Here is a 23,030-nt window from a genome sequence, read left to right on the forward strand (position 1 = left end):
CCCTATAGTGTCTTTTCTTTAACTCTCAATTATCTGAATTTACTCTTGAACAAAACAGACAGAAACAAATCACAATTTTTACTGTAATGTATTGGATTTGTTATTCACAAATCGCATGTTATTGCACACATTTCCATTTGTACAACTAGAAATGTTGAAGACCAAATATACTTGTCTTTTATTTTATTTTTTTTTACAATTGTATGTAATTGTAACACATGTTCACAACAGCTGCAGAATATCCACAAGATCTTCAGCTCATTTTGAACGAGTCCCCAGTCATCATGGCCACAAATTCTGAAAGAGTTCAAATTAGCAGTAAATATTTTTGTAATTTTCCTTATTACCCTGTGATCCAATTTATTTCAATTTAAGGACACATTTTTTTTATTTAAGCGTATTTCGACATTTTTAATTGAACCCCCAAATGTAAACAAATCCAATGTCATTTCCTAATGCACAACAGTAGTTGACAGGTTAAAGAGTTCTGGAGTCAATCTGGCTCCAGTGGTCAATTCAAATGTCCACATACATACATACATACATACATACATTGTAAAAACATAATGGATTTATCTTGTTGAATAGTAATTACGTTTTGACCTAGACAATAGATGACCTATACTGAATCGATATGACAATATGTATACGAAACAGAACAGCAATGCAGTACTGTCAAAATGTACACTATGATAATTATCTTCCATTAACATTTCATTTATATTTTCAACCAAATAAAGGTTTTTATAGAGTTGTTATTGAAATATACATTCAAACCTTCATAATTAATGGTTCCGTCTCCATCTTTATCTGCCTCCTTCATCATCTGCTCTGCCTCAATCTCATTGAGTGGTTCCCCTGCGTTCATCAGTACATATCTGGAAATGAATATTAAACATAAAGGAAACACTGAAAGAGCATTATGACAAAACTAATGTTAACACTGAGTTAACAAAAACAGGGCGTAAGTATTGTTTTTGTTTTTCATTTGTTTTATCTGGATTTTAATTTGGGATCAAATTATTTTTCATTTAAATAGTTGACATTGTAGTGTAATCCAGCATGCAATAGATCAAATTAAGAGTTAATATGAATGTACTTATTCAGTGTAAGGGAAATGTTTATGCTTTGCTTTTCCATCACTTCTGTTATTCTTACTTGAGTGTGTTCCAGTCGATGTATCCTTTGGCCTCTTTGTCAAATACTTTAAAAGCAGCTCGGAGTTCAGCATCCTGGTTCTTGGTTCTTTCTAGGTACAGTGCCATCAGACCCAGGAAGCTGTCACAGTTAAATATCCCTTTACCTGGAGTGTCACAAAAATAATCTGTTTAAACAAACCCTCATTATCTGTGTGCAGCACAGTAACTTTTGTTAGTTTCGTGGCTAGACATATTTATGTAGACACAAAGAAAAAGCATAGATATTGTGGGATTATATTTCCAATGAAATTAAAATGAATCAAGTACAACATCACAGCCTTTACTACAATTATCCAACCCCAATTTTCTCTATCCCAATATCTCTGAAAAACCCTAGTGGTCACAATTTCCTGAATTGTCCTGAAAAAAAATTGCTTTCAGGAAGAGAAATTGTTAGGTGATATTTTAACATTAAAGGTGCAATATGTAATATTGTATGTAATACTGGCAGCTAGCGGTTAAAATAGTTACTGCACTACCAATTCAAAATACTAGAGAGTTGTCTCCCCCGCCCCCTCCCCCTCCTGCCCAGACTCGAAGTTCACGGAGGTTGCCAGGCTGAGACCGCAGCATTCACAACAATGTTGCTAGACGCTTTTCTCACATAGCCAGACATTACTCCACAGCACAGCGGAGTAGCTAACGGTAGATGCTCGTCTCACATAGCCAGACATTACTCCACAGCACAGCCGAGTAGCTAATGGTATGCTGGCTATATTGACAGTCATAAAAGCCCGTGCTCACGCGGAGCTCTGTAACCAACTGACAGACACACTTTTTCGGCTTAAAATTACAGTATGAACCGCTAAAAACACAACAACCTCACTGTCCTCTCCACACGCCAGTCAGGCACACTTCCTCGGCTTAGAATTACAATACGAAACGCTAAAAATACCACTACCTTGCCGACGGAACACAATTCATTGGCTTAGAATTACGGCAACAATCGCTAAACACACTGCAAACTCACAGTCCTCTCTTTCCGATTTACAGCCCCCCTCTCGTGGCTTAAAATAACTCACCGTTGTCGGCTGCAGCCACTGAACTACACGTTGTAAACAGCCATGGGCTGCTTGCCTGGTCCTCCCGGTAACGTTAGCTAGCAGTTAGCATGGCAGCGTTAGCCAGGACCAGTCAGGATCACTTTACTGGCTGTCTCAATTGTTTTTGCGAGTAACCAACTCGGTTACTCTAGCTATATAATTCAATGTGAGTACACAAATGTTGAAATGACAAAAAATGCCCATCCCTAGTAGCTGTGATAAATTAGCCTAAAGCTAATGCTTACCTGTTCAGGAGAAAATAAGCCAACTCTGCGTCCTTTTGGGATCAAAGCTGTCTCCATCTTTCAAATACATCTCCAATATTTACCAGTGTTGTTACGTCTCTGGTCACGCAACTGTTAGAAACATGCTGTTTTCTTTTTTTTATGTCATGTAGAATCAATCTCCATTGATCCTGATCGTTTGTTTGCTGCTTTTATGGGCTGTACTACCGTTACAGCTTTAGCGCGCTGGTTTTACGTTTTTACAGGTATATCTGGCAACCCGGCCTGCCTGTCAAACTGGGCCGTTGATAACAACACACAGACCAAAACATAAACATAAATTCCGTCACAGAATGTAAATTTCAAAAAGAAAAAATACTGACATTAGCATTGTTGTCATAAAAGATAGTATTTCAGTTTAACATGTTTCCTAAATATCTGATGAGGCATTGGTGTCATTTTTGGATTTATTACAGTACAAATATTACATATTGGACCTTTAAAGGACATCTTCTGTTTTCTAGCATTTTTATAAGAACCAAAACATTGTATCTAGTTTCTTGTATTTGAATAAAAACATGAATGTTTATAGGGCTGAGATATAAAAATCTAGCCATGTTTTACAGCTAGAATTGAGTTAGTATTAATCATTATTGTCAAACAAAACATTTCAAGCAATACATCTTTGACATCAAAACGCCAAAATAGAATTATAAAATATATTTTATTATATAAAATAGCATTATATTAGTTCTTTCCCCTATTGCAGTTCAGAGAGAGGGGGGAGGCATAAAGCGAGACAGCTAAGTGTAGGGGAAATAAGAAACAAGAAAGGAAATAGCAAATTAGGGCAGCAAAAATGTCTGCAGACCCCTCACATCCTGGTCACAAACTGTTCAACCTCCTTCCCTCTGGTAGGAGATTCAGGGCACTGTTTGCCAAAACCAGCCGACACACAGACAGTTTCTTTCCCCAAGCAGTCACTCTGTTGAACACTCAGAAATAGCCCCCACCCTTACACTGAACAAAGTCAATCACCACTGTTCTGCCCATCTACCTCATGTCTATTTCAATTAGAATATTGTTATTAACCACCATTGCACTGATCTGCCTTGCAAATCTAAATCCTTAAATCTCAGACTATTGACCGATATTGCACTATTCCTTCCCTCTCTTTTTGTATATTTTTTGTAAAATTGTAAATTATATTGTATTATTATACTGTACACTAACTGTATTTTTTGTTGTTGTTGTTGTTTGGGCTTTGCGCTAACCAGCAGGGCTTTGAGAGCAAAGATTGCCGGAGTCAAATTCCTTGTTTGTCTAACCTGGCCAAAAAAGCTGATTCTGATTATAAAATGTATCAGTTAAGGTTAATGTACATGGAACTTAATTTAACATAAAATGTATTCAAGAAAAAGTCCATTTAAAAGATGTCCTCCTTAAATTAGCTGAAGGCAGACAATCATGGTGCATTGCTGGGCACTTAATGAAGACCATGTTCATGTCACATGACTTCTTTCACAATATTTCTTTTGTTTTGTTTGTTCTTTTATGACTTTTCTGTGTGATTAAATGTCATAGTTAGGACAATAAACTATTTGTTATTATTAGTGAACTAATGTGTGTGTGTGTGTGTGTGTGTGTGTGTGTGTGTGTGTGTGTGTGTGTGTGTGTGTGCGCGCGCGTGCCTTATAAACCTAAGTGCATTATACAAAATTCACATATAGGGAAACACTGACACCTAGTGATTAATGTGGTAACCTGCAGTAAAACAGAATACTGCGGTATTAGATAATGTTGTGTTTTTTTATAATGCATTTCGGAAGATGTTACACTCTCAATTAAAAAATTGCGCTAAATCCTAAATTTGTGTAGATTTGCAACTAAAATCCAGATTTGATCGGCTGCCAAGAGCAATTCCTAATGCAGTATGTCTTGGATTAATTGAGCTCAACCTTATTAGGACAAGTAGCAAAAAACCATTTGATCTACCTTCCTATACTTTATCTTAATAGAAAACTTTAGCTGATGTGAAAGCCAAGCTTTTATTACAGAGCCTATAATAGAGCACATTATTTACTGACTTGGTTTGGGCTAAACTTTAGACAGATAAAGCTTCTTCTTCCATCCTCACCTCCAGGTGCAGCTCAGAATATATGCAAGGCATTGCTAAAGGCATTACTCGTTTATGGAAATAGAACCATCTTACAATAGTAATAGTCAAATACACCACCACCACCACCACCACCACTGGTCGCAAACATAGAGTTAAAGCAGCTTTCTAACACATAACCAAAATAATTACCATTATACACTTTAAAAATATCCGATTTATGGCAAGGCTGTTGTACTGGATTACATTTTATTTCACATATATACTTAATTAAGAGGAAGTTCAAATGATATGCTGTCACGGGTGTGTGTAATACTTAGTCAGTGGCCCATAAAGGTTAAAAAAGCCAAGTTCAAGTGTTTTAGAGAATAATATTCCATAGTATGAGCTTTACTATCATTGCAGTTTATATTCACCATCTTTGTCCACATCTTTGGCCATCTGGCTGAGCTCTCTCTTCGTAGGATTGATCCCCATTAAACTCATCAGCCTCTCCAGCTCCTGTGTCTTCACATCTCCATTCCCCTCTTCATCGAACATCTCGAAAACTCCTTTGTATTCTGTGATCTGCTCTTGTGTTAACTTGCTGGCCTGAAAGAAAATAACGGAGTTGTTTAGGGAGTTGCATTATATATATATATATATATATATATATATATATATATATATATATATATATAGTCTTCAACCAGATTTATCAAGAGGAGAGTTAGATCAGCACAGTAAAGCTTCTGGAATTACTTTATGTTGAATTTAACAATGTTAATTACTTATAATAGAATAAACATTTTTGTTTGTGAAGTTAGTTCCTTAATAAGATTCTCACCATTTTTTCTGGTAGTCCAAACACGGCTGAGGACAAACACTGTGGTAACACTTACTGTCGAATGAGAGGATGCCTTGGCCAAGTCATTACTACACTTCTAATGCTCTTTCCCCAGGGTTTGGAGGAGCATGCTTTGTGGCCTTTTATGGCGCTTAAAGGAAGGATTTGCTAATCACCCAAGAGGAACATTTGGTTACTGATCTCAACTAACAAATGGTAAACAGCATAGTTAAACTTGAATATAATTTTGGAAGATAACTGGTTTGGTAAACCTGTAATTAGTTAAAATATGATGCTGTTCTCAAAGTAACCAAGACAGAACAGGAGAGAGATAAGATAACAAAATGTGAAAACTATCACATGCATTTTCTGACCTCAACATCACATGGTCCACTTATGGGAACTGCAATTAACTTGCTGTTAGCCATTAGCAGGTGTCTGTGCAGCCCCTAGTGACTCTCATGAAAGCAGACAACCAAATAAGGAGGCACTTAAGAAGTTATTTCCAACATTGCAGTGGTAACATTAAGAATGTCCCATTTGTTAGTCAAGGCAAGGGGAAGGGCTATGAATGCCACACTCATATGATACATACAAGTGAAACGACTTCATCAAGGTATTGGTACATAATATTTACATGATCTGATAGTCAGCAAGTTAATCAATAAAAAACTATATTGTTCTGTCCTATATTCTATTTTTGTACACTCATGTTTAACATTTTCATCGTTGGGTTGTAGTTTGAGCCACAAAATAAGTCATTTAAGACAAAACTAGCCATAACAGAAGATGGTTTATTTTAGACATAATAAAGTTTGGATCAATGTTATGTAAGGATGAATGAACAAATGAATGAATGAAAATTATGGTAAATTTAACTGGCTGAAATTACCTTCTGACCTACAACTCAGTGGAAAAAGTTTACTTGATACACCACAGGGTTTAAAAATTAAATATTAAAGGCAAAGGCAGTGTTGTTGGTTGGTTTGCATACAGGTGCAGTGAGAGCTTGTGAAGGCCTATCTACAAAGCAAAATGGTTTATGATCAGGCAAAGCAATGCAGAAATAATGTATTCTTTCTGCTTCTACATCTTTGGTTGCAACCTTCAGTTAATTGTGATGACCAGTCTCAGGCATTTATCAATTAAATTACTCATCACTCAACTGAAAGCAATTTGTTTATGTGAGTTCCAACCCTTACGTATGGATGCTTTATTCAAAGTAAATGGCGTGTTATGCACATTTACTTTTTTTTATTGATTGCTGGTTTGAAAAACGAATTGAAGTTAGAGACACTCATTCTTACTGTATGAGGGATTTTACCATTCAACTTTTTTAATAATAGGACTAGTTTTCTGTGTGATTATTGCTGTGTGTAGCCGAATTGTCTTGTAATGTTGTATAGCCATGTAAGTTCTCAGGTCTCTTGCTGATCTCACTACCTATTTGTTTGAGGTATTGTACATGCTGGGACAACAAACAACAGCACATAGATCATTTATGATAATTTTGTGATATTTCAGAGAAATTGGTTATGTTTAACTGTGACAGCTTCCTAGAATTGCACCACAAAAGGACCAATAACTAGTTCTGAAGTGTCTATTATTTGTAGGCTATTCTGAGAAACACACTGAGAAAACAAAATAAACCGCACTATACTCATTAACATAAGAACACACTATTTCCTAATTACCTATGGCCAGATTATGTTATTGTTGACAATGCTAAAGATAGTCCTTTGAAATCAGTAATAGCCTACCACCACTTACTTTAGGAACCAAGTTTGGGCCCGAGTAACTAACTAACTGACTCAGCCTTTCACTGGGTTCTAGGAAGATAGAAAAACGAACACCATGTTCTTTGGCTTTACAGTCCACTCTGATGAAATGCACATATACAAAATGAGAAGTGCTAAAACATTGTTCAAAGTGATTGATAATCTCCAGCTGTATATAAAACATCAATAGATGGTTCTCTACCCATCGCTGCTGCATCGTGGGGTTTCCCAGCGCTGACTGCAGGGTTACCGCGCCCATCTCGTCGTTCGATGGCCGGACGAGAGTGTTACTACGGAAAGGGCAGATGTTAAGCTTGGCAAAAGGGAGACAGTAGGCTGTCTTGTTGAATGAGGTATAGTGACTTTAAAAATTAGCATTTTTGTCTGCCTGGGCAGTGTCTACAGTACAAGGCTAGCTAGTGGGTGTGATCTTCCCCCCTCCCCTCCCCGGTTGACTGAGGTTGTCAAGCTCCCTATAGCCGTAGCCTGCTGCGTTCGGGAAGGGCTGCTCCTCGGAAAACTAACGCTAGCTGGCTGGCTAGTTAGTAGGCTAGCGTTGTGGTGTTCGTTGATGCGTGGATCGGAGGTATACGCCGTCTTGCTTTCCAGTCAATGCCAAAACGCAAAAACAAACGCAAATTGAATCAGGTAAGGTGAAAAAAGCGACAATCCTGCTGCTTCCACAGTAACTAACTATGAATATCATTAGCTGATTAATTGTGGCGGAATTGGACTCTCCGGGGGTGGGGTAGCGAGACCTAGCTTCTTATCCATTTCGTTAGCTGCGGTTAGCTAACGTTGAGTTGGCTATTTTATCACGAGCAAATACAAGTGGCTAAGGTAACGTTACAGGAGTGTCTGCAGCGGTGGACCCTGGCAATCAGTATTTGCGGTGGATAAACAGATTGCTACATAATGCCTTATACATTCAGTCAAGTGAGTTAGCTAGCTATGTTAACTGTCAATGTTCAATGAAAGCTCCTGGCTGGCGTTGAAGCAACGTTAATGTTGGCCAGTGAAGCTTGATGTCAGTGATGGCCCTGCGGTGGTACGTCTTGGCCTAAAAAAACCGTACTTAAAACAGTACTTAAAAAGTACTGGGTAGTTAATGGGCAAAAGATACTGTAGTGATTTTTGCACTCTTAAGCTTTAGTTGCTTTGTACTCGAATTGGTATATTTCGAGATGTTGCTGCCAGTCGATGACACACTGGGTTGGGCTGGAACAATAAATGTCCTGTAAACAAATTAACAACAATTGTTTTTTTAGGCAATGGCAGAACATCAAGCATCACTAATTAACCTGACAAGTGCACACTATACATCAGCTACGTGTTATGAACCTGAGTTATTGTAGCCGCGTTAACCTTATTTTTTTTTTATTTTATTTTCACAAGCCGAAGTAATAAGTTAGCATAACGTTATTGCTGCATCCTGCAACGAAACAGCCGCGCCAGTGCAACGCCTTTAACTTAGGTTAGTAACTATCGTTCGTTATTTATCATTAGTTAGCTAATTGGCAGTTAACGTTATGCTGCGATGGGTGATAGATGGTCATCTACTTTATGTAAAATCACCCACATTTGTTATTGCATTTGTTGCTCCTGAAGTCAAAGAGGCCACCGCCGCCCGACCTTGCAGTTTTGTTACAGGCTCAGGTCCACTTCATGATTAGAGAACCAAATAAATCCACTGGAACGTTGTAATCAAATCAACTGTGCACTGTCAGGTTTAACGAGATTGTTAGTACGCAAGTGGATTTCTGAAGGCCAAGCAACCGCCGGGTGTCGAGGTTTACCCACACTATGTCGGCTTAAAAGCTAACTACATAGCACTCCATGTAATTGCGGAAGAGCAGCTGAGTCTACCCTTAAGTGGCTGTGGCTACGTTTCTTGTTTTGTTTTGTTTCATTAGATCGTATAAGTGTTTGATTTCTTTGTAACATTCAGCTTACGTTGTCGACTCTACTTGTCTACCGGACATTTGTAAAATCACAAGAGAAACTGTTACTAATAAAGTGACCGTACATTGCTTTCTTTAATACTAGCTAGCTAGCTCTGCCCTGCCTGCAGGCCTATACTGGCTAGCCTGCTAGCAGGCTAACTAGCGGACAGCAGTCTGCAAGATGGCGTTTAGCTGCATCTTCTCAGATTTCCATCAGTGTAAGTCATATTTATCATTACACTGTGCAGCGTTACTTAAATGTAGAAATTCGATTAGACGTAGTCGGATACTAATGGTCTAATCCTCAGTATTCTGCCACATTATGGTGCTGAATTGAAATACATTTTCTTCTGAAATATGTGTAGAGCCTCAGTAGCCCAACCCTCTAAACACATTAGGGTAAAAAACGGACTAAAACCGCTAACCAGCAGACATTCAAATACAATACAAACTAGACTACAGTTGTAGGCAAATCACAGTACTGCACACAGTGACAAAGTCAACTATCAGTACAGCACATACAGAGTTGGGTAAACCTGTGCATCATTAGAAAATATACATGATAGGTATGTTGATTCTATTACTTTGTGCTGTCATATCTTCAATCTATCTGCCATACAGTAGCTTAATATATTCTCTTTACTTTGTGCCAATTGTGTATGTAATTCGCAAATTAATTTAATATATACATGGCTTCCTCGAAAATGCAACTTCATCCTAGTTTATTAAGAATGGTACTAATTGTACAGTAGCTGGTCACACTGGACAACTAGAAGAGAGGGACTGTATTAGGCTTGTGATTTCACTGGCAGCGTGAAAATCCAGGCACTTGCTTTAAGCATGTTGTGTGTAAAAGAATTAAGATTAAACTCATCCTTTTATGATTGGGAAAACATATTTCTAATGCCTGGGCTGGCTTTGCCAGCTGTGTATGTTAGTGGACATGGATAGGATTAGAGACTCATTGACGGAGGTTTTAGCTTTTAGGATTATGTAGTTGCTCAGTGATATTGCTGCTTATGGCTTTTTCTATGATCCAGCTTTAGACCTGTGGAACATTGCATTATCATCTTTTAACAGTACAGATACACAGACAAACAGATGTAAAATATGGCAGAGAGGTAAAAATAAATTTACTGGAAATGTAGGAGACATCTTTTTTGAAAGTAGCAGGCATAGACTACCCATAAGGGACCTGAGAACAGCTAGTGAGCTACAACTCCAGGCTGTTTGCCATTGCTCATTGTCTATCATGCAGTCAGCTGACCCTGATCAGGCGCTTTGAAAGGAGAAGTGATGAGGGAGAGGAACTCCTTAACTGTAAGCATCCAGAGCCCTCTGTGGACCTCGTATGTGAAATAATATTTCTAACTGTGGAATAGTTAAAACATAGGCCTATAACATCACTCCAGGCTATGCTACTTTTGGATTTACCATAGCAGTTTTAGGGTTTGGTATAAAACAGTCAAGAATGAAAATGAATTGCATCTTGTAATTTGATTGTGAATGAAGTGTGAATTTAATATATCACTAAAGAGATTTATAGATTTAAATTTGATTAATCAGAATTGCATTTTAAAGCTAAAAATGGCTAGTTTAATTTAGGTAACATTATTTTGCTAATAATTCATTATTGAAACATTCAGTATATTTTTATACTGTAACATTGTTTATAACTTAACCCTTTTTTTGTTTTGCTTTTGGTTAAATGCATGTTAATACATTATGTATTAGAGAAAGAAAATGCAACATATTTAACGTACACTACTTTGGGCATTAGTAAACTTTATTATCTCGAAATGCATATCGGCACAAGTGATTCTACTTCAATTTTCTCACAGAAAAAAACAAATTTGACAAAAGTTGAATATTGTTTTTAAATAGCTATCACAATATTTTCAGAGGTTTTCAAGGTGAAAATAGCATTCTGCTGTCACTTGATGATACTGCGTAATAATTACAATTCATGTCACGTTTATTTATAAATTAATGAGTGTAAGAGGATAACCTGTGTTTAAAAAGGTCAACCAATCAGGATAACTTAGTTGGGTAAGATTTTCAGTCTTGTCCTGAAACCCCAGTGACATAGGCCTACACCAGGTAGGGCACAGTTGGTCCAGCTGAATGGTGCATTGCTTGCGATCTGCAATAAATCTGAATTAAATTGTAGTTTTCCTTTTTAGTCAGTTTATCACGTGTGCCATCTTTCTTTATTTTTTATTTTTTTTTAACATTGTAATATTGCACTTTGAGCTGCTACTCGCATTATGTAAACATAGGTTATATGGTTTGTTCTTTCAAGATACAAGGGGGCAATACATCTCTCATGGAAGACAGCTTGCACACTCGTTTTTTTCTGCTTTTTTTTTTAATTTTTTTTTTTTAAACTACAAGTGATGAGCGTCACTATGTACTTAGATAACCTGGTTACTGGGTTGTAATGTCCCATTGTCATGTAAAATATCTCTGGACAACACTCAACAGTGTTCTTACTTAATCAGTAGATAATCCCAATTGATGTTGCATTTGGTCATATTTGTATGTGCATACTCAATTTTCGTTTGTGAGCCAGTTTTCTGGATGTAGTCTGTGTATGATTAAGTACTATAAACAAATCTGTACCATTTAAAACACACACAAACTTACACACATTAAGAGTATAGTTACACTGTTATTTTTTTTTTCCTAATGTACTTCTGTACATATTTGAATAATTGATTAGATGGATCGGAGCCCAAGGTTATCCATTTCCCCGGAATGCTAGAGTTGGTAAGCAATCGGTGACTATTTCAGAAACTAATATCAGAAACAACTACTGACCTTATTCAAAATAAGATGGTATATTCAGCAAGCTGTTCACAACGGTTTGTGGTCATGTTTCATTGTGCTTCCTTTGCAAAAACTATTTTATTGCTTTAAATACAAAAGTAGACTTGGACTGTGCATGTGTCATCAAACAGATGGATTGCCGTGTGTGTCGCAGTATCCCTGTTTCTGCTGAATTATTTTTTTTTCCCCGGCAGGGACAAAACGTACCCCCTCCACTTCAAAGTGATCAATGTTACTTCACCAATATACCATATATTATATACCTAAGATAGAAGTATTTTAAACTAAGTAAAGCGCTGTCTATAGTGCGATAGAACAATAAAATCTGAGCGGCAGTTGCTAGAGGAGTTCAGCAGCCAATAGGTGACTGGGAGCCGGCTACAGGCACCACCAGATGACGGTCCTTTCAGGGGTCAAGGTAGAGGAGTTTAACCGAGAAAAAGTGAGCGTCATGCGGTGACGACAGCGAAGTTAAGGCACCAAAGCGACTAGTTAGTTTAGGAAAAAGATCGTGTTTTGGATTAAAACACTCCTGAGGAACGAACATGAGTATCCTAGGTGAAAGGATTTTGTTTTTCGCCGGGAAGTGAATTCCGCTCCCCTATCTTGAAAGTGCTGGGTTTTATGTTGACACCACGTTGTGCTATTTCATTTCAGAGATTATTTTCCATTGAATATTGAAGTTCATAAATAAGTGTTTGGCATGCCTGGCCAAGTGGCTATATCCACGGTTTTGGATTTAATTCTTGCATGTTTTGTTGTGCATGATCAAAAACACCCCCCACCGCCCTCACTGTTTTTTTTTTTTTTTTTTTTTTTCTTTTCACACCCTGAATGTAACTAAAATTAGAATACTGGATTAATTTGCTTATTCTTAGTAAAAATATTTACTTTTTATTTTGGTTTAGGAATAAAAATACGGTTTCCATGGAGTGTTTTGTCAAGTAATTGTCGTAATACCGTTTTTATTCTGATATCACAGTCCATGTAAATAAACTCAGTGTCACATGCATGTGATCGCCACAAAGACCCAGCAGCGCTTCTACTCCATTGTCTTCTCTTTCATCGAATTTATTTTATTAGATGAACTTTGAGAGGGCCTTGAGGCTCTGTATTAATGGCTTATTGGTTATTGGTTTTGAGTATCCCAGGGATTGAGGTCAACAGGATAATGACTGATTTTCAGATCATTGGGAAGTCATTCCTTAACAGGATTTGTCTGGCAATCTAAATAGTGGGTCAGGATTATGTTGGCAACTGTAAGGTTGAACCGTTACCTGTACGTTGCATGTATTGTAGGTAAACCATTTAGTTGATTGAAAAGTGACAGCAAGCTGGCTGAAAATCCTCCCCTTCCCTTCTGTGGCTAAGAGATTTGGTTTTGTCAGGCCCACTTTGCTTACAGTTGAAAGTATGACCTTGAATTTAAAATGAGGAAGATTTACTTGAATGATTAAAGTGCTTCTCTTTCTTCTTTTTTAATCAACAAGTGCCCCAGTAGCTGGAGTAAGGTAATTGAAAAAGCAGAATAAAATGAGTGAACTGGACCAGTTACGCCAAGAGGCAGAGCAGCTCAAAAATCAGATCAGAGTAAGTAACAGGTTGTTGTTGTTTTTTTTTCAACTTTTTATTTTTTATTTTCCATACCATCAATTATCATTAAAAATGCCATTTACAAGTTTAGTCATAGTTAAGCCTATACAACTTAAGGTAGATGTGAGAAATCCTGCCCTAAATATTTTTCTTCCTTTCAGGATGCCAGGAAAGCATGCGCAGATGCCACACTATCACAGGTAACATTTAACATGAGGATCTTTGTCTTGGGTTGAAAAGCAATTGGTCTAAAAATTAACCAGGGTACTTGACACCTTTTTAATATGTATCTGCTGCTATCAGACTGTACAACAGCAGTGTGAACCACGGACTAACAACACACAGAGCCATTCTCCACAATGTCTGGTCCACTCCAAACACTCATCTCTGTCTCTCTGCTGGACTGATTATATACCAGACTGTTAATATATTCTTGTTATGAACTGGATTATACTATTACAAATGATAGATAGCCTGGATGCCAGCCAAATTTAGCCCCGCCCACAAAATTCGAGATCGTGAAGTTCTGACTAGAATCTGAGTATGACCACGTCAGGCTAATGGATAGAGTTGTATTATATGTTACATTTTATCTTACACTAAGTTATACTATATACTACATTATATTGCTGCCCTATACTATATACTGTTATATTGTTGTATTATACTATACATTGTTATTATATACTATTATTACACTACTGCACCTTACACTGTCTCATTTCCCTCACTATTTTATGATGTTACCATATTATACTATGTCAATGCTACAGTGACCTTTGCAGTATATTGTGTTAAGACTCTGCTGATATTAATCACACCACTGTCACTTTATCAGCACCACTCACTTTATCGTGTCATCTGTCTCCCAAATGCTCTATACTTATCTGTATCTATCTAATCTATGTTGTTAAATTTGTACTGACTGTTGCAACAACCGAACTCTCCCGCTGGGATCAATAAAGGTGTATCTTAATGTTTTGCAGATCACAGCTAATATTGACCCCGTTGGACGAATCCAGATGCGTACAAGACGAACGCTGCGGGGTCATTTGGCTAAAATCTATGCCATGCATTGGGGAACAGATTCCAGGTAACCAAACTGCCAGCGTTTATGAATTATGGTGTGAAAGGGAGAGTTGTTGCGTTCTGTTCATGCTTTATGTCAAATGTAGAGCAATGTGTAAATGTAAGACGATGCCTAAATGTAAGTTGTTACACTGATGCAGTGAATATTCATACATTGTTTTTCAGCAGTGTGGCAGGCATCTTTTTTTCCTGCAGTCCTTTTTCCTCAGTTTTTGGCTTATGATTCTAGATAAAAATAGATTTTGTGTGGCGACTCTAATTGATGTTGTGTTGGTGTTAATATCGCTGTTGTCATTTTTGTAGGCTCTTGGTCAGTGCCTCTCAAGATGGCAAACTCATTATTTGGGACAGCTATACCACAAATAAGGTAAGTCGTGTTTTTTGACAGGGATTAATGAGGTAATAGTTGAATCATGCCAATCTGTGTCATCTAATTGTAAAGCAAAGTAATAACCACAGCAGTTCAGACTCTCCGATAAAGGCATGTCAAATGTTGCCATCTGCATGCAAAGTAATAGCTGCTACATTTTTTAAAACTTGAGGCAGGAAAAGCAATCTTTTTTTTTTTTTTTTTTAAAAGCTTGTTAATATTGTTCCTGATGCACTATATTTTGCGGCATGCACCTATTTCTTTTGTGGAACTCGTAAGGTTGTACTAGAAGAACAAGGAGGGGAAACTAACTAACTTGACCCATGCTGAATTTATTTGGAATACATTCAAAAAGAGCTGGAGGCTGAGGCATTTGTGGCCTTTACTTTGAGGCTGGTGTGCAGTGAGTGAGTGGGATGGGTGGAAGTTGCAGAATTATGTTCTCATATATTGAAGAAGACATTGAGCTTGATACAGTGAGCAATAAATCCAACCAGGAATTAAAATCTCTAGACCTACTGAGAAGATTGCAGGCCAGATTGAGGTCAGAATTGTTTATGGGATATAGGGATGCAACGATTATAAGATTTTGTTGGTACGATTAGTCTGAAGAATAATCACGGTTTCATGATTATTATGCATTAATTTATTTCACTATTAATGTATAAAATCCCACAAACACTCTAGATTTGAATGTGTTATGCATTGCTGCCTTTTGAAACTGTAATAACACACTAACAGTTTTGAATGTTTTGAAAACCATCAACTTTTTTTTTTTTTTTTTTTTTTATTCAAATTCATCTGAAAAGATTAGAGACTAGAGGTGACTCACTCACACCACAAACAAAGGCCAAATGGGCAACAACAGTGCTGTCCTTCGGGCCTTCAAAGAGCTAGAAACGGCCCTGCTAGCTGGTGTTTCTAAAAGTTGAAGGAGCTGCTATACAAGATGAACCTGTCACAGGGAGATGCGCAGCATGTTGCCAAGGAGGAAATGCGATAGAGAGATCTGTTTGCAGCCTTATGTCCAACAGCGGATGAAGAAGAGAAAGTAACGTCAGGGATAACGTCAGTGACATGATTGACCTGTTGCAGAGTCACTGTAAATGCAAACGTCGGCTTGTGCTGACTTTTTTGATAGCGCTAACTGTAACGTTACCGTTGACATTAAACCAAGGGGGTAAGCTTCGCTTCAGAACGCGAACCTCCGATGGCGCCATTTTGTTGCTACAAAGCGATCACCTCTTGTTAGCATTACACTGACCGCCATTTTTTTTTTTCGTCCCTTGACCGTGAATAACTTTACATCTGAAGCGTTTAAAGACTCTATTTGTCCATTGTTTTTTTCTAAAGAAACACGACAATGTATAAAAGGCTTCATTACCTCGTACCTCACGTTATGGCTCCGTAGCAGACGTTTTTGTAAAAATAAGCTAACGATTGTGTCATAACCAAGTGACTTACTGTCGCACAGTAGAGGAATTACCGTATAGTACAGGAGAAGCTCGCAGGCAGTTTTGACTTACATTAGCTGTTTAGGTTTAATTACTAATTGTTAACTAGAATATTAGGTAGCAATAATTAGCCTGTGCTTCTGTTATCTCCTTACATATACCTATGCTCTCCGTCTCTGTAAGATTTGGAATGATTGAGATTTCTCTTGTCACAGCTACCAGAAGACTTACAACTTTCAGACACGTTGCTCACGTCACATTTACGTTGTCTCTGTCAGTTGGAGGCTGCGCAGTAAATTAAGAGATCACCGGAAAAGTGCTTCTAATATCCTTCACTGGTCTCCGTCCAGAGCAACGGGGTTTATTGGTCCATTATATACTCTCTATGCATTAAACAGGCCAACTTTAGCCAACTGGTAACATTAACAAGCTTAACAATGAATTGCGTTTAAAACTAAGTCGCTAGCAAATTTACCAACTTGGGGTTGAATTCCCCCCTTGCAGCTACAGCTGTCATGAGGTCAGGGGCTGGCTCTGCTCCGAGTTTTCCTGCAGTTTATTTACTTGATGTAACGTTAAACAATTGCAGCACACCGCCTAGTGGCAGAAAATTTATTTTGCAGCCAGGGGGGTCTAGGCACTCTCCGTTGGCTTGCGAGCTGGAAAAACCAAACTCTGGTCAGGCCAATTACATCGTGTATAGAGTCGGTGGGCGGGGCTTATGGCTACCGCTGCTGGGAACAGCGGTCTTCTGGAAGACTTGGAGTTAAGCTTTTCTTTGAGAAAAAAGAACAAAGAACGGCACTGAAGTCATTCTTTAAAAAGGAAGATGTGTTTGGAGTTTTGTTGGCCGGATACGGCAAAAGTTGAATATCAACTAGCTTTGCTACCTTCTTCGTTGCTCTGCATGGTTGTAGCGTTATCCTATTACGTGCAGAGGGAATTTGAAAATACTTACTTTACTGTACCATGACGTTTTTACGAAAATTAACATTTGTGTGTGTGTGTCCCTTTTTGTTGTAGGTTCATGCCATCCCACTTCGATCTTCCTGGGTCATGACTTGCGCATATGCACCTTCAGGAAATTACGTGGCCTGTGGTGGCTTAGACAACATCTGTTCCATCTACAACCTCAAAACACGCGAAGGGAATGTACGTGTGAGCCGTGAGCTCGCTGGACATACAGGTATATGATCTACTCTGCTAGTTACTTTTCTACTGCTAGTTATATATCTGACATGAAATTCCATATTAATAACTCATTTATTTATTTTTGTTTTTACTATCAGGATACCTGTCCTGTTGTCGCTTTCTTGATGACAACCAGATTGTTACAAGCTCTGGAGATACCACTTGGTAGGTAAAAGGATGGCCTATGCCTACATTGAGTATTATACGGTGTTAAATCAAACATTTTGTGCAAAACCTAAGATGTTGGAGAAATGGCAAACGGGTATCCTAATCTTGTATTTTACTTCATAGTGCACTTTGGGACATTGAGACTGGCCAGCAGACAACCACATTTGCTGGACACACAGGGGATGTCATGAGCCTGTCATTGGCCCCTGACTCCCGGTTATTTGTCTCTGGTGCTTGTGATGCCTCTGCTAAACTCTGGGATGTTCGAGAGGGCATGTGCAGACAGACCTTCACGGGCCATGAGTCGGACATCAATGCCATCTGTGTAAGTTATTTGTTTTAGTTGAAATTGCACTTTGGGGCGTGTTTGTGTTTTAAACAACTATTTATATAGATGTACTTCTTGTTTTTGTGTCTATTGTGCGTTAACGATTTTCTTTTTTTGTAATTTTCAGTTCTTCCCTAATGGCAATGCCTTTGCCACGGGCTCCGACGATGCCACCTGCAGGCTGTTTGATCTGCGTGCTGATCAGGAATTAATGATCTACTCTCATGACAATATCATATGTGGCATCACCTCTGTTGCATTCTCAAAGAGTGGCCGTCTTCTTCTGGCGGGATATGATGACTTCAACTGTAACGTGTGGGACACGCTAAAAGCCGACCGTGCTGGTAAGTAGTTGAAGCATGATCTCCAATAGCAGACCAATTTTTGCAACGTGAAGGAACGTGTTACAAAATTGCTCTTGGGTCGATAATTAGACAAAGTGATAAAATGCACTTGCTTGCTGTTTTGTTTTTAGGCTTGTCGACTAAATTACAATTGTTGTACTTGTCTAGGTGTGTTGGCTGGACATGACAACCGTGTTAGCTGCCTGGGAGTTACTGATGATGGCATGGCAGTTGCAACGGGATCCTGGGACAGTTTTCTGAAGATCTGGAATTGAAGCCTGAAGGTTCTTTTTTATTACGGTTTCACATTTTCTTACATTTGTACCTAAGGCTATTCTATTCCTAGTAAAGTAATAGTTCTAAACCTGTAGTTGCGTGTTTGTTGAAGCCTAATCTTGCTTGGCTGCAGTGGATGCTAATGTGATTTTGAGCTACTTTTGTCCCTTATAGGTTTTAAGAGCGTTGTGGGTACAATAAACAATTTAGTGTTTTTGCTGGGCTGCATATTTGAGACACCTGTAACATTGAATGGATCTTGGAATTCTCTTTTGACTTGGTTTTGACAAACATTCTTGCTCCTACATTTTCAGCAACTTTGAATGTTGTGTTTACAAACTGTAAGGGACAATCCCTGCATATACTCTATGTAGGTTTAATATAATTTCATTTTTCATTAGACTAAATTCTTTCACCAAAAAAATGGATGTCTTCATTTTGGTAGGCTCTTCAAAAGGCCAACAAAACAAATTGCTTTGTAGCTGCAGGTTGCAGATGTACCTAATAATAATGAACACAAGCAGCCTCCTGCATTCTGATGTCTGTCTGTAATTAAGTCTTAAATTACATATGACAGTTGGCTAACTGTAGATCAAGTTAGATAAGGTACATTCTAAATTGAATTTCTTTGTTTCCCAGATGTTCTTTTTAACTCCAAGTTGACTGGAAGACCATTACAACTTCAGAATGTTCACAGCATCTTCAACACTGTTTAAACTGACTTGGACACCACAAAAACGAAGGGAAACCAATGCCTTTCCTACACAAAGAAGAGCACAATTGTTTATCACCTAGTTAAGAAAGGATCTCCTGTGGTATCGAATCAGAAACTTGTGCATTCCTTCTTGGACCATTTTATGTTACCTTGAAAGAGAAAACAACACTATCATCCCATGCAAATGTGTGCGTCTTGAAAGCAAATGTTGGAGTGTAATTGTACAAATTATTTAACTTTTTTTTTTTTTTTTTTTTTTTTTTTTTTTTTTTTTTTTTTTTTTTAAGAATTCTATTCTGATGGTTTTTTTTTTTTCTTGATGGCTTTCCTTTTGTCATATTTCTTTCGTGGTTTTAGATATGTTTGAATTACAGCTTGTCTTTCTAATCCAGTTAAATCATATAAGACCGATGAGAGAAAACATGCAGCAAGAAATGCGAGTAAAAGCTTGGATCATATTACACGAGCAGCTTTCAAAATGTCCATTATGTATTTGTATACTAGCTGTTTTTGTTTCATCACAGCCTTTTGCACATGAAGAAGCTTTGCCTCTCAACTAATACTATGTTAACTAACCAAGCACATGCTATAAGTTATGAATGCTCATTCCAGTACAAAAGGAGTTATTACGAGTAACTTATCCAGTTAACCCCCTCAATTCTTGTACATGCCTTTTGACTTTGGGTGGGAAAGGGTGGGGTGGGGTTTCCGAGGTAGGTGCTGAGATAATTGGGGCATGGCTGAATTTTATTATATGGATGGGGGTTTGTGTTTAGTATCCACTTTGAGTGAAACCCCTCACCTGACTAAATGGACACTTCCTTTGCTTGGGACTGCAGTTGCAACTCTGAATGAAATGTACAAATCAATGTCTGAAAATAATGGTCTGATGTTTTGAGTTAAGACATTTAATTTTGTCTGCCATGAGTTAATTTAGATGTGCATGCTGTAGACTTGCTTTCAATGGTGTAAAATCCAAATTATTATTTTTTTTTTGTTGTTGTTTCTGAAAAGGAGAGTAACCTATTGATTGAACCTAGAAGCCAAATTTTGTTTTGGCTCAAATTCTGCATAAACGTGTACTAATACTGGTAATGCTATGCACCAGAGTGAGCAAGAATGGAGAGACTTAATATTGACTGCATACTCAGTGTAAATGATGCTTACCAGTTCTATTGATGCCAATTATTTTAAATAATTATACCAATCATTATGAGAATTCAGTCCTTTTTTCTCCGTCAAATCTTCACACTCGGAACAAAAACACACTTGCATACTGTCCATACTAAAACTTTTGTACTTTTTTTTTTTTTTTTTTTTTTTTTTTTTCTTGATCTTAAATTTTAAAATCAGAGCATCTGAATGATAACATTTCACTGTATACAGAAGCACTTTTGTTAAAGTTGTGACATATTTTCACTTTCCTTTTTTCTGCGATGATGTACAACAAATGTGATGTATTTCGTGTGTGGCCACAAGTGAAAATGCAATTCAACTGAGATGGATTCCTTTTTCTCTTTCCATTAATATTAGAGCTCTGCACCCTTATGTACCTTTTCACTTTTGTATTTCATTTGTCTGTTGGTGTTACACGGTGAGCTGGATGCAAGATAGATACTGTACTAAATTGTACTGTTATTGATTGAAAAATGTAATAAAACGCTGTTTGAGATCTCTCTTTGTTAAGTTAAATCTAAACTCAGTATTTGGATGTTTATCGTATACATGTCATTCAGATTTAACATTCCTCTGCTTTCTGACAAGTAACTTGTAGTTGTACGTGATAGCTTTTTCACTATTGTTCAGGGAGGACAAGAATTAAAGCCAGAGAACTAACCTATGACCAAATTCAAAAGTAAAAAACAACCAGTTGATTGTAGGTATGCAGTTAAAGCTTTACTTATTTTAGATTCTGAGCTTCCTAAGTTAAGACAATAAAATTCAGCGGTTTAGATTTTGTCCTGGTCTATCCAGAACAAAATCTAGCAAACATGACACCGGAACTACAATTTTGTGAGTGTAATGAATTATAGTTTTGCTGGATGTTGCTCTCTGCTTTTGCCTTGTAGCGTCTTTCGTATTTTTACCACCATATCCTTTTACAAGGTGTCTCTCATTGTTGACAAGGAGGCACTACAAAATACTGTAGTTTTAGATTGCATACTGTAAATCTGTTTCTGAATCAAAACTTAATCATGTGGATTCACTATTCCATGTTAACTGCATTATACTGTGTTTATACAGGATTTTATTTCTATGATGTAAAAAAAAAAAAGAAAACCGGTGTACAAGTAAATGACAATATTGTTGGATTGCTTGGAACACATTTACAAATTATACTGACAAATGACTTGATAGCATTCTCTTTATAAACTTATTAACGCCTAACGTCTACTTAGCACGGACTTGCAGTTCAATATATAATCGTTGACACAAATTCGCCACTCTCCTCTACATATCGCACAACTGCTGTTTGGCAACAATAAACCATCGACGCTGACTGTCAAAATGTTTGAAGATGTCAATACGGTTACTGTTACACATCACATTGTTAACGTTAACCCAAGGCGCTGATTCAACAATGCAATCAATGTTTACATTTATGTGCATCTGAAAACACGCATCGTGATACAGTCTGATCGTATTGCAGGCAGCGGTTATTGTTGAAAATAAGGCGATATAACAGAAATGAGATTGTTTCAATTTAAGGTAAATCCTTCTGGTCAAAATAGTTATTGAGACATTTGCGTCAATGTGGAATGTAGTCTCAACTGTACAGATCTTTCATTCAAAGTTAGTACGGTAAACTTATAGTAATGTTAACTGTCCCCATCTCTGCCATATACAGTGTATGATCTCTGGCAACCAACGCAAGCTAGCTAGTAGGCTACCTTTTTTTTTTTTTTTTTTTATTATTGCAAAATATTTCTGTTACAATGTCAAAACAAATAGATTGAACTTGTAGTACACAACTCATTTCGTTACAGAATATGTTTTCATAAAAAATAAGAAACATAAGAAAGAAAAAGAATAAAAAAATAGTAACAAAAAGGTACATAGCCAGAGTATCAGATATTAAATAGCAGTTAAATTAATTATAAAGTTAAATCAGATAAGCATTGCATACATTTTGATGCTGATTTACCCTCTAATCCAGAAATACAATCTATTTAATTATTTATGAATAAAGTTAAAAATTAAGTTGACTATATATTGTACAGAGGAGTTGGAGTCAGAAAAGTCAAATAAGATATCAAAATTAGATAAATGTATGTTTGAGCCAAGTTGTCCATTAATGAAACCTTGTATATCATTCCACAGAGAAGAGCTATGTGAACAGCTATAGAATAAATGGGTCTATTGTTTCTGTTTCCATAAAGCAAAAGCTGCATTTTTCGTCTACGGTAGGGATAAATATAGAGATAATCTTGTTACAGGGGTAAAAAAGGTGAAGAATTTTAAATGATATTTATTTTACTTTGTTTGTAATTAAAAACCTATGTGGGTTACTCCATGCTCTATTCCATTTAATATTTTCATATAA

General features: G+C 37.2%; 2 protein-coding genes across 5 annotated transcripts; one reads left to right on the forward strand and one right to left on the reverse strand.

Moving 5' to 3' along the window:
• Positions 1 to 69: 69 nt before the first annotated feature.
• On the reverse strand, positions 70 to 9,183 carry LOC114553939 (calglandulin). Of its 3 annotated transcripts, none has more exons than XM_028575417.1 (6): positions 9,140 to 9,183; positions 7,389 to 7,476; positions 4,999 to 5,173; positions 1,159 to 1,303; positions 778 to 878; positions 70 to 297 (listed from the first exon to the last, which is right to left on the reverse strand). In XM_028575417.1, the coding sequence occupies exons 1-6, from the start codon at positions 9,166 to 9,168 to the stop codon at positions 254 to 256; spliced, it is 582 nt and encodes a 193-aa protein (XP_028431218.1). In that variant the 5' UTR covers positions 9,169 to 9,183; the 3' UTR covers positions 70 to 253. The 3 variants fall into 3 exon arrangements, with proteins under 3 accessions (XP_028431218.1, XP_028431219.1, XP_028431220.1); XM_028575418.1 differs by lacking the exon at positions 9,140 to 9,183 and adding an exon at positions 8,766 to 9,014; XM_028575419.1 differs by lacking the exons at positions 7,389 to 7,476; positions 9,140 to 9,183 and adding an exon at positions 5,409 to 6,958.
• On the forward strand, positions 7,392 to 21,162 carry gnb1b (guanine nucleotide binding protein (G protein), beta polypeptide 1b). 2 transcript variants are annotated; one of them, XM_028575415.1, is made up of 11 exons: positions 7,392 to 7,834; positions 13,449 to 13,548; positions 13,713 to 13,751; positions 14,538 to 14,644; positions 14,944 to 15,007; positions 17,488 to 17,650; positions 17,754 to 17,820; positions 17,947 to 18,148; positions 18,279 to 18,495; positions 18,664 to 18,779; positions 19,411 to 21,162. In XM_028575415.1, exons 2-10 carry the CDS (start codon positions 13,492 to 13,494, stop codon positions 18,768 to 18,770), a joined length of 1,023 nt encoding a protein of 340 aa, XP_028431216.1. In that variant the 5' UTR covers positions 7,392 to 7,834; positions 13,449 to 13,491; the 3' UTR covers positions 18,771 to 18,779; positions 19,411 to 21,162. The 2 variants fall into 2 exon arrangements, with proteins under 2 accessions (XP_028431216.1, XP_028431217.1); XM_028575416.1 differs by having other exon boundaries at positions 7,392 to 7,539.
• Positions 21,163 to 23,030: the final 1,868 nt, after the last annotated feature.

This window comes from Perca flavescens, chromosome 4, assembly GCF_004354835.1.
Source record: "Perca flavescens isolate YP-PL-M2 chromosome 4, PFLA_1.0, whole genome shotgun sequence".
Taxonomy (NCBI): domain Eukaryota; kingdom Metazoa; phylum Chordata; class Actinopteri; order Perciformes; family Percidae; genus Perca; species Perca flavescens.